Source organism: Hibiscus syriacus, unplaced genomic scaffold (genome assembly GCF_006381635.1).
Source record: "Hibiscus syriacus cultivar Baekdansim isolate YM2019G1 unplaced genomic scaffold, ASM638163v2 tig00111779_pilon, whole genome shotgun sequence".
Lineage (NCBI taxonomy): Eukaryota > Viridiplantae > Streptophyta > Magnoliopsida > Malvales > Malvaceae > Hibiscus > Hibiscus syriacus.
This window is the reverse complement of record NW_024063176.1, coordinates 180,001-194,614: the sequence shown is the minus strand read 5'-3', so window position 1 is coordinate 194,614 and position 14,614 is coordinate 180,001. Positions and strand designations below refer to the sequence as shown.

Genomic DNA, 14,614 nt, shown 5'->3' with positions numbered 1-14,614 from the left:
ATTCTTGAAGGCTTCATTTAGTTGGAATTTTCTTCCTCTATTGGGCTTTATTAATTTTCAGAGTCTTTTGGCAAGCAATGTCATTTCTTCATCAGAGTCACTCTCATCTTTGGTGGATTTGATAACAACACCAACGTTCTTCTTTTTCTCCATCTCCTTCTTTGTGTCGTATTTATTCTCATGATCTACCTCATCTTGAATCATCATTTCATGAGTGAGGAGAGAACCAATGAGCTCATCGAGAGTTAAAGACTTTAGGTCTTTAGTTTCGATAATCGCAGTCTTCTTCGATTGCCAAGCTTTTGGAAGAGAATAAATTATCTTCCTCACAAGTTTCTCGTTTGGGATTATTTCTATGAATACCTTGAGACCATTAACAATTACAGAGAATTTATCTGTCATAGCTTTGATGTATTCATCTGGTTTCATCCTGAAATTTTCATAGCTATGAGTAAGAAGACTAATTTTGGTTTCTTTTTCCTCGTTGGTTCCTTCATGTGTGAGTTAAAGTTTTTCCTATATCTCCTTGGCGGTTGAACAAGATGAAATTCTCCCGTATTCATCTGGTCCTAGTGCACAAAATAGAATATGAATTGCTTTTGAATTGAGCTGGAATAATCTCGTCTCTTCTTCACTCCACATTTCTAGTTATATGGATGGTTCAGAGTATCCTCCCATCATGATTTTCCATGCTCCCATGTCACTAGCTTGAATGAAGAACTTCATTCTGTTCTTCCAATAGACATAGTTATCTCCTTTGAAGAAATGAGGTTGTTGGCGGGCTGAGAATTAAGAACGAAGTCGAAGTTTGATGTAGAGGCCATTGATGACTTGAATATCGATTGAACTCTTCCTAGATCTTCTCAAGAGGCGGTAAAACCTTCAAATGAGTGTAGCTCTGATATAAATTGTTGAGTTAATCGATCGGATGAAATAGCCAAGAGGGGGTGAATTGGCAATTAAAATTTTGGTGGAAGCTTTGACATAAAATTGAAAAGATTTGCACAACGATTTAGAGTGGTTCGACTTTCTCAACCAAAGTCTACGTCCACTACCTTAGCTATCCACACTAAGGATTTTCCACAAATTCACTAATTTGTCATTTTTTAGGACAAAGAGTAACCTTATAACTCCCTCAAGAATTATACCCCAAATTCTTAAGACACTCTCTTCTCAAAGAGAAAATTACAAACTTGCAAACTTAGAAGAAAAACCTCACAAGGTAAGATGTTTGCACAATTCTAGAACAAAGAAAAAACACTCAAGAATAAATACAATTGAGCAAAAATGGTGTTCTTGAAAGCAAAATGAATATTGAATGGATGTAGGCTTGAATTGCTCAAACAATAAGTTTAAGGCTTTCTCTTTTTTTTCTCTAGCTTCTCTTCATCATCAATGGCTTCATGACTTGTTTAAATACCCCTTGAATGAATTCTGAATGTTGGAGATAATCATGGAGTCAATGGAGCCGTTGTTGTATGTTTTCCACTTCAAAAAGTTGTTGAGAGCGTAAGGGTATCAGTACTCCACTAAGGGGTATCGATACTACATGTATAAAATTCAAATATTTCGACCGTTGCAAAACCAACGATATCGATACCTCTCATGATATCAGTACCCATTTTGCATTCGATGTTTATCTCGGAGTCAAAATCACGTAAGTAGTATCGGTACCCATAATCATGGTATCGGTACTACTACGTAAGGGTATCGATACCTTGTAGGGTATCAGTACCTCTTTTGTATTCGATGTTTGGGCGGTATCGATATTGTCCAAGGAGGTATCTATACTACCCTATTTAAAACTCAATTTTGACTCGATTATGGTTCGAAATACTTTGTAAAAATTCTTTCAAAAATATTTTAAGAGTGAAACACAATTTTTCATTTAAATAAGAAGTAAAATTGAAATTTGAAGACTCGGAGTAATATTTATAATATTCGAATAAATAAATTAAATATTATATTTGAAATTGAATATGAAATCTTAAAATTTATTAACATTTTATTTGTTATATCAAAACATCAAAATGATTTCGACATAATTCAAAGGCTAAAATAACACCTCTTTTTTTTTAATGAAACAGATCTCCTGCTAGTCCTTATGACCCCTCGTTACAAAAATTGAAATTTTATACATAGAGTTTCCATATAAAATATATTTCTACTCTTTCTAAACAATGAATATTTATCTATTCATATTTAAATTAATTTTAAATATCGAAACTTATTTCGATTCACAATATACAAAGAGTAATTATTTATTGAATAAATAAATTGGGAGGATTTAAAATTAAGATAAAATCTATAAATGGTTAATTATTATAGAATATTATTTTATTAAAATTTTTAACTATTAAAAATTATAAAATAATTTCTTAAATATACGATGCTGCTTTATTAAATTTATTTATTATTACAAATTACAAATATTCATTAATTATATGTTTTAAATTTATCTTTTTTTTTCGTTAAAAAATTTATAATTATCTAAGTATTAACTTACTGATAAAATTTTAAATAAAAGAAAAAATCTTAAAGAAAAACCTGTCTTGCATGGTTTCTGTTTAAATCACCTATTAATAAATCCCCAATTAAGAAGCAATTGGAGAAAAGCAGCTCAAAAGCTGGTCTAGAAGAGGAAAACAACTAATGGAGGCGGAGGAGACCGGCGGCGACACCGAAAAGATCCGCATCGCCACCCACTGGTATTGGGCCTTAGCGAGCGTAACCCAGCTCGGATGGGCAGCATCTTCGTATCGAAAAGGTTATATCGGTGACCACCGTTTGATGCCCGTCAAAGCCTTCGGCGTCGCTTCCTTGTTCCTCGGCGCCTCCGCCACTGCTTCCATCGCTTTCCTTAAAGCCTCCGGCATTCACAAAGTAAATCTACTCATGTCCACGTCTTCTAAATCTTCACCCTCAACCTTTTCACTAAATGTGCTCAAATTTTGGTTTTGTGATTTCATTTCTTCAACAGGTCGAAGATCTGATGGAGGTGGGTGCGAGTATAAGAAGTGGACTTGGAATTCGTCCGAGGACAGGGGATAAATGAGTCCTTGTTTCCCAATTCTCTTTTGAAGAGCTTTCCGGGTTCTAATTTTTCTACCCTTTTAGTTCCTTGCATTTAACCAGATTGCCTTTCGTTTTGTCTGTTTAAACTCTCCATGTTTGTCATAATAATCAAACAATTAGCTCTAAAGTATCAATCTCTGTCATTCATACCCAATAACCAAATTGATAAGAAACAAATGTAATCCAAGCTGAGCATAGAATTGCAATGATAACCCTATCAGAGTGCTTCAAAATGCTTTAGAATCATACGCAATTTGACCAATAACTTGAATTTTTTGCTCATCAGAAGTTTTATTTGTACTCACCCCCACACAAAAAATTTATGTCGTTAATATACAATTGTACTCACCTCAAAATATTAATATGTTAAACTTTCAAATCCGGTTATCAAAAAATGAACCTAAGGATTTTAAAGATACTTGCATCACCTGCAAATTTTATATAACTATATAATTTAGATATATTTTTTTATCAATAATCTGATTTTTGTATTCTCTGAAATTCATTTATGAAATTTCTAATATAACTTCTTGTTGACATAAAATTGTGTTTTACCACCACCTATATAAAATTTATTTCTTGGCACTACAATTGGGGGATGGGAAAAAGATTCTAGGGTTGGAACAATTCCCTGGTTTGATCATGTTAAGACAATAAACAGGCTCATTAAGTACAGTCTGGCCACACAAATCAGTTCTTGAATAAGATTTTCACAATTTCGAAACAATCTAACTCGGCCCAAATTGGTACTTAAAAACATGTGTTTATTTAAAAATAATTTAATCTATAAAATATAAAAATGTTTGAAAACCCCATACCATGCCGAAGCTACTGCTTGTTATGTTTCCAATGCATTGCTTTAATTGTATGTAGCACTTGGCAAATTCCTTTGTAAATTGTGTGATGTGTTTAGCACCATAGTTAGAACACAAATACAACAAAACTACAAAAGACCCAGAAGGGAGTAAAAAGAAGAGATGAACGGATAAAAATCATGAACATGTCAAAATTTATATAAATGTAAAAAATCACAAACATGACAAATACCCGAATACATATACAAACATGACATTGATACACGAATTGATACGTCTACGTGAGGTCACATGATTGAATCAATCCCATTAGCCCCTTCCCTAGAGAAACCCTTGTAAAATTTCAAAGAAAGCCTTATAATGATGATATTATAAGTGCTCTCTTTCCCCACCACAACAAATAAGAACACAAGACTAAATTAGTTTCCTTCAACATGTTACTAAGATAACCTACAATTAAAACCGAAAATTAAGGAGAACAAAAATAAAAACAAATAATACTAACAACAAGCTCTTTTAAAATATGTGCAGGCCAAAAACTCGAGTCATGCTCCAAAAAGATTTCAGCAGAGTACAGAATTTGATCAATTCTGAATAATCTGCAAACATCATGAAATACTGCATAATTTATGTCTAATCAACTTGGAACCAAACAGGTAAGTGCTGAGGATTTGCATTGACTAAATATGGATAGGGATAGGAAACCTCGAGTTCCTGTCTGGATTCTTCTCTAACAACTCTCTAATATAACAATACATGGAACCTGTGCATGTTCAGGTCTCTGGCGGTGCAAGCCCATGGAAGATGCAGGCCAAAGCCCATGGAAGATGCAGGCCGAAGCCCATGGAAGATGCAGCCCATGGACTAGCAGTCGTGATGAGAGCTCCAATGTCAGATATAAACAGGTTTAACATCATTGACACTGAAGCTTGCAACACACACAGGACACTTGCGGTGACGGCTTTCGGTGATTTTCTGTACACAAGGGTTGCAGAAGAGATGATAGCATTTTGTAATAACAACCTGGAGAATGGACAACATATCTATAAGAAAATTGGGAAATAGACTGGGAAATTTGAAACGAAAAGGAACAAGCCAAAGCTATAAGCTATGTAACATGGGTAAGTGTCAAATATGGCAAATGTGTAGTTTTTCCATATATTTGGAGGATCATACCCCACACTTTAAATAACAAGAAGCATCCTATCCATCTGTCGGCATAAATGAGAATAAAAGCCCAAACTACAACAAGGGCCTAGTTGAACTGCCTCAGAATTGCACATTTACCTCTTTCGGTCTGTCAAGACAGATACTACACTTCAGTATTTCTCTATATTCTCTAAGTTCTTGTTGAAGCTTTTCAACCACCGAGTTGCCTTCTGTTTTTGCTCGAAGATGTACTACCTTTCTTCTCACCATTTCCAATTCTTCCTCGATTCTTTTCTTGTTAAACCTAATAAACAAATGACAGAGAAAAACAGACGTGACTCACCTATGCATCGATACAAACTGGAAAAATAAAGGACTAATAAAATTCTGTTACCTTTCGCTCTCTATTTCAATCTGCACTTCCACTAATGCCACTCTACTTTTCTCAATCTTCAATTGTGAGTCCTCCAGTGACTCCCTTGCTTGATGAGATGATCTTCTTGTATCTGACAATCGCTTTTGCGTAGTTTCCAACAAAACTGAATTTTGAAATCTTTCTTCTCCAAATTTCTGAACCTGGTCTGAGCAGAACCTCAGCTGCAAAAGGAATTGCTCAAGACTTGAATGCCTTTAGAAGTTTATTTCATACAACATAACACATTCATTGTCATACTTGATCCTCGATTGTCGCAGCTTTCATATTATAAAAATCAATGGATGCACTGGCTTGCTGAATCTCCTTCTCCATGGTATGTTTCTCCAATAGTAGAGAGTCTTGAAGCTGTTTTGCCCTCAAACCTTCCAAAACAAGCTGTAAAGGACCATTAAAGCAAAATCAAGCTCTAGGAGCAAATATACAAGTCTATACAGAAGACCATGTATTCTCTTGAAGAACAAGTTCTCTACATGAAGGTAAATGTCAAGAAATAGAAGAAAGAATGTAGATGCCCAAAGTCCTTTACAAGAAAAGGTTATAACAAAACCACATATATTAACCACTCCCCCAGTTTCATGATAAGCAAGTCCATCGGTCTTTAATATCACCTTTCAAGCAAATTTCAGTGATGTTTAGGTCGATAACAACATTGGCGCTGTTATAGTTGAAGGGTTAGGCTATTAAAAAATATCAATACCAGCTAAAAGATAGATGGAATCTCAATAAAATTTTACATAAATGACTGAGCAGATTACTGGCCGAAGAGAATATATGTGAATCTTCATATCAACAATTAACACCCAAATGGAGACCAAGTACCAAACACAACTAAACATGTTCAATCTCCTTGTATGTCATATTAACCTGAGCGAAATGATGTACTCCTTCCGCTGGTATTGGCTAGTTACGCAGCTTTCTATTAGGCCTTAGTTAGGATTTTGGTTGATTATTGTAAAGGGTGTGTTTTGTTTTTAAACATTATGTATCTTTCGGTTTTAAATGAATTAAGGCACTCTTTTCCTCCTTCCGCTGATTAAGGAGCACTTTTTGCTCCATTAATCATGAAGGGGGTTTTTAACGAGGCCTACCTTCTTATCAAAAAAAAAAAAATGATGTACTCCTAATTGTTAGTTTTCTGTCTTGGTTTGCAAGTGGATGTTTTCTATTCCATGATCAAACATCTTTTGATTGGTTATGCAAGCATCCATGATCAACTCTAATGGGATCTCCGAATATCATATACCAAATAATTGATTACCTTCATGTTATAGTCATCTCTTTCTGTAATTTGCTGCAATAGCTGCTGGTTTTGTGTTTGCATGTCATCATATGCCTGCCCAATTGACTGAGGGAAAACCAAACTAACAGCTATATCAAAAAACAATGATAGTGCCAAAGGCAGAGCCAAGACTAAATAACAAGAAACTAACCTCTATTTCAGCCAAGTAAGCCTCATTTTCTTCATTTTTCGATTTCAAAGCACCAGAAAGGTTAGCCTTTTCCCTGAAATAACACCACAAACACTTTTCACTTGCTTCTCATAAACCCCTTTTTGATAAATGAAGGTATCAACATCATGAAAACCAGGTATACTATTCCCAATACATCTACATTCTGGTTAATGAGAATTTCAACAGAATACTGTATGCGGAATTGTCTATACACAACAAATAAACATTTGCCTAACACAGATATAACAATTGCTGCAAAATGAATTTAGACAACATCTGCATCCAAAAGAAAAGGTATGGTGAAATTAAAAACTTGAATTGGTGACATCATATCGTGGAATTAATAGGGCCTGGTAGTATATATAATATGAAAATAATAGGGTAAACTTTAACCTGTTAGATGCCTCCAGCTTGTGTCGCAATTCAGCAATTTCAGCTTCTGCAGCAGCTAACCTTTGCTGGGACATTGCTTCAGCTTCGTTAGCTGTCTTAACACGCAATTCCAAATTATGCTCATCAAGGCAGGATTTCAAACTTTGAACATGAGCCCATGCCTTGTATTCTGAATCCTTCACTTCCAAAATATCTCTGCAATCACAGAAAAATAAAATGTAAGAATCTGGACCTAAGCATAAAAAAGAACCAAATCAAGGGTAGTGAGATCACTGATCAGCACTTTAATTATAGCACAATATAACCAAAGGTAGCATATCATAACCACTAACAACATAAGATATGCTGACATTCTCCTGCACCTCAAGTTGCTAATAATTTCCAGTGAAGAAAAATGTTAAAAGAAGAAACAAACGCTTAGTCTAACTCCAAGAAGCACTGAATGGAGGAATTTTGTGAAAGATTTCTCAAAGATTGCTCTGCTGACCAGAATATTCTATGGAAAATAATTCAAATTCAACATATACAATCAGATTGTAGAAGATACAAAAGAATGCATCTTGTATTAGATAATCTGACCTTGCATCAGTAAACTCACGTCTGTACATCTCCAACATCAATTTCATCTCCATATCACTGTCCTTCAAATCCTGGACCTGTAATAAACGAAATCAAAATAATATCTAAACAAGAGGAAAAAAAAACTTGGAGACTGATAATGGACGATACCCATTTTTTAACACAATCAAAATTTTAATGTCTATTTTGTAACTTTTAAAAATCAAATGGCAAATAAAATCATTTTAGCAAAATTTAATAACCATTTATGAATTTTACCCTATTTAAATATTAGTAGTGCATACCAGTGTATGTCATTAGTGGTCCATATCGGTGTATGGCATTCATTGTAGACTCATCCCTAAACAATATATTTTCCTTCTCAGAGAAAAAAAGATTTGGAGACTGAAAAGGGCGGATTAACCAATCATACCATGGCTTGCAACTTACGCATCTCAGCAACTTGTTCAGCAGATCTGACAGATAAATTCTCACATTCTTTAGCCTGTTCATAAACAATAATTTAAAAATTCTTTACAAGTCCGTGAAGCAAAAAGAAACGAGGATCTTTAAGGCCTTTAGGCAATAGAGGGAACAACCAGACAACTTATATAAGTACAAACCTTCCTATCAAGAATGTTGGAAAGAGATTGCACGTCAGCCCGGAGAGAATGAATATCCACAGCGGCCTCTTTGTACTTGCCTAATTGGCTCTGCATCGAACTCATTGCCTCGGGAAATGAAGAAAGCAAGTTTTTAAAGTCCACAATTATTTCCTTTCTTCCTGAAAGTTGAATGTATATTAAACTGATTTTCAGCAACAGAATAGAGGTAAGATGAAAACAATAGATATGTTCCTACCGGGTTCTCTAGATGCCTCTTCCAGCTTAGCTTCAATCCTCTTTCTTTCATCAATTTGTCGCTGTATCTCTGCCCCGAGATAAGAAGCTCGAGAATTAGAAACTGCCAAAGATCTCTGAAAAACATCAGCTATGTCATTCTTTATATTCAACTCCTTTTCTCTCCAAGCCAGGTTATCTTTCTCAACCTAAAAGTTTTAGGAGGGAAGTTAAAGTTAGCATTGGAATTGGAAGTCCACAAAATTACAGAAAAAGGCATATATGAAACTACCGACCAGTAACAACCTGTAGTTTCTCAAATAAATCTTTATAATGGAAGACTTCTGACTTTGACTTTTCTAGTTGATCTCTCACCAAAAGGAACGCTTGGGAAGAAGAAATACGCTTCACGCTCTTCAATGTGTTCTGTTAATGAGAAATCCCCATCCAACATATATGATGGCAAGTTGGAAATAAAGGAAAATGAAAAATAAAATAATAACTTTAAAAAGGCAAACCTGCAAATTCGATAACTGCTGTAATATTTTTATTCTTTCTTCATGAAGACTTTTTAGCCCTGTCAGTCGAGAAGATGCTTGCTCCTGTGCAACTCAAATAGATCATTGCACCAACTTTTGGATTTAGAAATTTCACAAGATAAATAGAAGGAAAAAAGGAATTACCGTCAGCTCTTTAAGGGCAGACTCCATTTCATGCAGATCTCTATGCTTTTCTTTGACTTTATCACCAGAAATGGGCTTACTGCCTAGTTTTAAGACAGGGGAAAATGCCCCATTCGTTGCATCTCTTTCTGCTTTAATAGCTGCCAATTTGCAGTTACTTTCCTGCAGTTCTGCAACTGCCCTCTCGAATTCACCTTCAAACAAAAAAGAAGAAAACAGACCCAATCAAACACGCAGAAACCTTAACTACATTTCCTACCTTGATAATTAACTTGCATTTGAACCACAACAAAAGGGTTAGCACCCATTGATTAACATTGGAGGGAGAGAGCAGTTTCTCTAAGGTGAAAGAATAGTGTGGATCACATAAATTTACATGAATTTGCATGCATGTATACTGATTTTTGTTTGCTACCACATACATGCAAGTTTATTTTATCATAAAATATTACGAACTGTTGAACCATTTTTAAAATGTTTTGATATAACAAATTAAGGCGAAATGTTTTTGGACTTGAATTGAATTTGTTCAAAGTTTTCAAAAACAATTCAAAGTCCATTAAACTAGAATTCGAGCACAAAACTGATTTTCAAAGTACTAAGTACAAATATTGTTCCTAAAGTATCGATACTATATGAACATTACCAATACTGTTCATGTGGTACCAATACCAAAGGTAAGAGAAGCATCGATACTCTCAAGGTAGTATCGATACTACCAGTTTACTCAAATTCCAAAATACAAAATAGGGACCGATACCCAAAGGGGTACCAATACTACTTTACATAGTAGTATCGATACCATGAGCATAGTATCGATATCGTCAGGCCCAACGACTAGTAACAACTAGTTTTATTTAAAAATAACAAAGGAAGTATCGATACTTATTAATAGAGTACCGATATTCCTGTCCTGGGCAGTTTTATTTTGCAGAAAAAACATCCCAACGGCTCCAAATCACTCCCAACGGCTAGAAACGACCACAAGCTCATTCTAACATATAAAAACAAGTTCAAGACACTTGAAGAAGGGTTAGAACACCTATTCAAGCAATCAAACACAAGAGAAGAGTTTTTCATTCTTATTTTCCTTTCTCTTGTAAATAATTTTGTTCTTGTGGGCTTAATTTTGTAAACACCTACCTTTTAGAGGTTTCTTTGTTTACTTTCTTATTCCTTTTGTAAAGGAGTTTGGGTTCTATCTTAGCCAATTGAAAAGATAGGGAGTTGTAAAGATTACTCTTGATCCTTGAAAAGAAAGAATAAATTAGTGTATTTGTTGGAAAATCCTAAGTGGGGAGCTTAGGTAGTAGATGTAGACTTCATTGAGGGAGTTGAACCATTATAAATCTCGGTGCATTATTTTTCTCATCCTTTAAATCTTCTTACTCCCTAAATTTTTATCAAAAGCCAATTCACCCCCTCTTGGCAAATTATTTTCGGTTGTCAATTGAGCTTCGTAAATCCTAACACGAACATCTATGCATGCCAAATCTGCTTAGGCGATAACTTATAAATGTGGCATCTAGGCTACTGATAATGTAGTCACCACTTCTTAATCCAGGCAAAAGAACAATTCTGATAACATATAGAAATTACCTTTCAGACGTTTAAGCGCAACTTTACTTTTTGCATCAATATCTCTATGGTGTTGCAGTTCTCTAGCCAAAGATCTGTGTTTCAAATGAATATCAGATATTGCGATTCTCAATTTTTTAACTTCTGATTCCAGTTCTATCAGATGCCTGCATGAGCCTAGCATAAATAGACATGAGTACAGTTAACTAAGTAGTAACCTCAGTAAAAAGTAAAAAAAAAAAAAAAAAAAAAAAACATTACTTTTTACATACCATCATTCTGAAGCTCTTTCTGAACAGCAGCATATAACCCATCCTTCAGGCACCATAGGTCATCAATGGCAACTATTATATTGTGTAAAATGTTCCTAGTCTTTTCAGAAGCCTTATTTTCTCTATCTTCTTTGATATGCTCAGGGCAATTATTGGAAGAGGAGCTTTCAGTTGCACCTGTCTCCATAAATCGACTAAGAAAATCATCCTCAGTAAGAAATGGAGGTCCATCTACAAAGAAATGCAAAAGCATTCTTAGCAAGCATACTTGAAAAACAATTAAAAACTAAAAAAGGCAATGGAAGAATTATATAAAACTCCTAGAAATCAGAACTGTCAAATTTAGCTCAATCTTAGAAGTTATAAGAAAGAAAATATTGCCCCTGAAATTATGTTACATTTCATCAAAAAGGGCTACAGCAGCAATAAATAGAGACCAAAGCACGGCAGAAGATTCTCACCTTTTGCATTTGGTGTACATCCAACATCCTGTCCGCTAGACTTTCTTGTGTGGGTGGAACTTGAATCCAAATCAGTAGTCAGCTATTGTAAAAGAAATAATGCCAATTTCCCATCAAGCAGTTTACTAAACAAAACAAAACCAAACCTAGAAGGTATAAAATATGATTCTAGTCTTTCCATAATCAGCAGAAAATACATAAAATCATTCAACGGTTAAACAGGGACTTACTGCTTCCCAAGACTTATTCACTACTTTCAATATAGAATCGTATGGCTTTTGTTTCTCCTTCAACTGAATGAACTTCGTCTCGAGAGTAGAATACTCGACCTTCTGAGCCTCTAACTTTTGTTCAATCTTTTGATTCTGAAATTGTAAAACTGCAGTATCAAGCTGCATCATGCCCAGAAAAATGGATGGAAGCATTAGGGGAAGGCTCAAAAAATATAAACTAATAAAAGAAAGCATTTCAACTTTGCCAACCTACTCATAAACAGTTGAATTATTTCCCCAAAAATTTCGTAACATAGCATTCAACAACCCAGAATAGAAGTATAAAAAGCAAATTGACATCACAATTCAAAAGCACAAATACATACAAGCACAGGTAAAAGAAAAACTTTATATAACAATAATTCTTGACGACAAGCAATAACATGGCCCATAACTAACAAAGCTAATGCAGAAATATGAGCTTGAGGTTAAAGTTTCTAAAGGAAGAATATTTCATCAACATATACATACATACATACATACATACATACATACATACATACATACATATATGGTCCAACTTCAAAGTTTCTACAGAACAAACAACCTACCCACACCCCAATCAAAATCTTCTCACAGAAAACATAATATCTCCAACACTCAAGCCGGAGCATATTAGAGGGAAAAAGGGAGGGGGTAAGTAGCAATACCAGAAAATTCATGATCAAATTAAATAATAAAAAATCCTCAGAATCAAACCAATCGTTGAAGTTCGAATCATTAGGTTCGACCCTTATATCTGCATACATCAATTTGATTCCATGAAAGAATATTCAAGCAGAAACGATATAATAAAAATGGCAATTCCAATTTTGATACAGATCAAAAACCAAGTCAGGATTTAAGAAATTTTCATTTTCCTTTCAAATTTAAATTTAAGAAAATAACAAGCAAAGGGAAAGTATAAATATTTGACTAAATACTTTAAATCAGAAACTTAAAAAACATGGAGCAACGAAGACCTTACCTTTTTCTCCTCAGAAATTGGGGGGAATGGTTGAGTCTTTGAGGCAACAGCAGTGGGCGATATGGAGCTAAAGTGACGCCGTTTTCGGTCAGCCTCACCAGTGCTCCCCATTGAACGCACTCTAAAAACTCACAAACCCTAGAAACCCATCCAATGCAACTTTTCTTCACATCAAACCCCAAGTAAATCACCCATTCCCAACAACCATAATTGGCACCTGATAAAAACAATAAGAAATGGTCTTTTAACAAAACCCTGGCAATCAACCCGTTGGAAAACTCTAGTTCCTCACTTTGAAAGCTCTAAAACCAATCAGTTATATCGACACTGTGATCGGAAACCCTAATTCCCCTTACTCTTTTCTCTATCTGGAAACACAGCAAGAAAATGAACAAAATACTAAATAATTACTTAGGGAGGCCGAAGGGGTATTCAATGAAGGACTGAAATTCCGTGAATGTTAGAAGGGTATTATCGGGAATCGGGAGAAATTGAGCTTTTCTTCTTTGATTTTGTAATTTCCTTGGTTTTTATTTTAGCTGTTTGAGAGGGAATAATCTCATAAATTAAGGCTTAATGCTCCTTTTGGCCCTCAAACTATAATTGATTTTCGTTTTAGTACCTAAACATTTTTTGTCCCACTTTGGCACATGAACTATCATCTTTGAGCGATTTTATACTATGATATATGTTATACATCAAACAACAACTTACTTATGATAAATTTGAATCAAATCTTTAGATATGAAAGGCATGCCTAAGAAAGAATACTCTATATATTTTTTTATATATGTGATAATTGAGATACGAGGTAAGGTAGGAAGAATTAAAACTTGCTCCACTCGAAATATACATAATAATGTTGGATGTAAAGCTTTGACTTCATCATTTGTGTGGTATTTGGACCTATGTGACTATAAATAAATGAGAGTTGTATGGAGTTCGTTTATCAAATGAGTAATTAGTTTGTGTTTCATTTCAAACAAAATGCTAAAGATTCTTAAATATGAAAATTGATATGTGAATTTGATATACATGATATGATATGTGTTATTGTAAGCGTAAGGCAAATGATAAGTGATGTATGTGAACTACTGTGACTATAATAATTTGATATTAAGCATGAATAAACATGACTTATAGTATTGATAATTATACTCTTTATTATTCATTATGTATGCACATTTATACGAGTGATATATATACGAAGTAAAAACAGTGAGATTTGATGTCATTTAGGATGCTTTCTTTTGACCTTAGTGTCTAGATCTTATGTTAAACACAAATGTTATAACTTTTTAAACAACAAAAATCAGGTTAACATGACGCATCATATTTTAACAATTCATTTTGCTTGTTTTTCTATCTATCTTTTATAGTTTTTATGCATTTTTAAAGTACAAGGATCAAAAAGCAATTAGCACTATAACACAATAACCTGCAGAGTAATTTAACCCAAAATTATCCTTATCTAACACTTATATAGAAACAAAATATGAATAGTCACATATATAGAAGAAACTCTTTAAAAATATTAAAAATACTCGTGAAAGATATATGCCAATATCTTACACTTAAATTCGAGTCGAGATAACTTAAAGGTCAGTTATATACAACAATGTCGCATAGCCTATGAGTTATGATCATTGTAATAGATTCTCTATT

The 14,614-nt window shown here is 34.2% G+C and overlaps 2 protein-coding genes across 4 annotated transcripts; one reads left to right on the top strand and one right to left on the bottom strand.

Annotated features, from left to right (window-relative positions):
• Positions 1-2,566: 2,566 nt before the first annotated feature.
• On the top strand, positions 2,567-4,972 carry LOC120170450. 2 transcript variants are annotated; one of them, XR_005520761.1, is made up of 4 exons: positions 2,567-2,883; positions 2,981-3,093; positions 4,422-4,546; positions 4,668-4,972. XR_005520761.1 is itself a non-coding variant. In XM_039178388.1 (2 exons), exons 1-2 carry the CDS (start codon positions 2,653-2,655, stop codon positions 3,053-3,055), a joined length of 306 nt encoding a protein of 101 aa, XP_039034319.1. In that variant the 5' UTR covers positions 2,567-2,652; the 3' UTR covers positions 3,056-3,202. The 2 variants fall into 2 exon arrangements, 1 of the variants encoding a protein (XP_039034319.1); XM_039178388.1 differs by lacking the exons at positions 4,422-4,546; positions 4,668-4,972 and having other exon boundaries at positions 2,981-3,202.
• On the bottom strand, positions 4,380-13,480 carry LOC120170449 (E3 ubiquitin-protein ligase BRE1-like 1). Of its 2 annotated transcripts, XM_039178386.1 has the most exons (19): positions 12,950-13,466; positions 11,941-12,102; positions 11,711-11,792; positions 11,250-11,480; positions 10,999-11,154; positions 9,400-9,593; positions 9,235-9,318; positions 9,023-9,142; positions 8,739-8,925; positions 8,501-8,661; positions 8,311-8,382; positions 7,899-7,975; positions 7,320-7,514; positions 6,906-6,978; positions 6,734-6,820; positions 5,713-5,850; positions 5,434-5,636; positions 5,178-5,343; positions 4,380-4,913 (listed from the first exon to the last, which is right to left on the bottom strand). In XM_039178386.1, the coding sequence occupies exons 1-19, from the start codon at positions 13,058-13,060 to the stop codon at positions 4,782-4,784; spliced, it is 2,631 nt and encodes an 876-aa protein (XP_039034317.1). In that variant the 5' UTR covers positions 13,061-13,466; the 3' UTR covers positions 4,380-4,781. The 2 variants fall into 2 exon arrangements, with proteins under 2 accessions (XP_039034317.1, XP_039034318.1); XM_039178387.1 differs by lacking the exon at positions 10,999-11,154 and having other exon boundaries at positions 12,950-13,480.
• Positions 13,481-14,614: the final 1,134 nt, after the last annotated feature.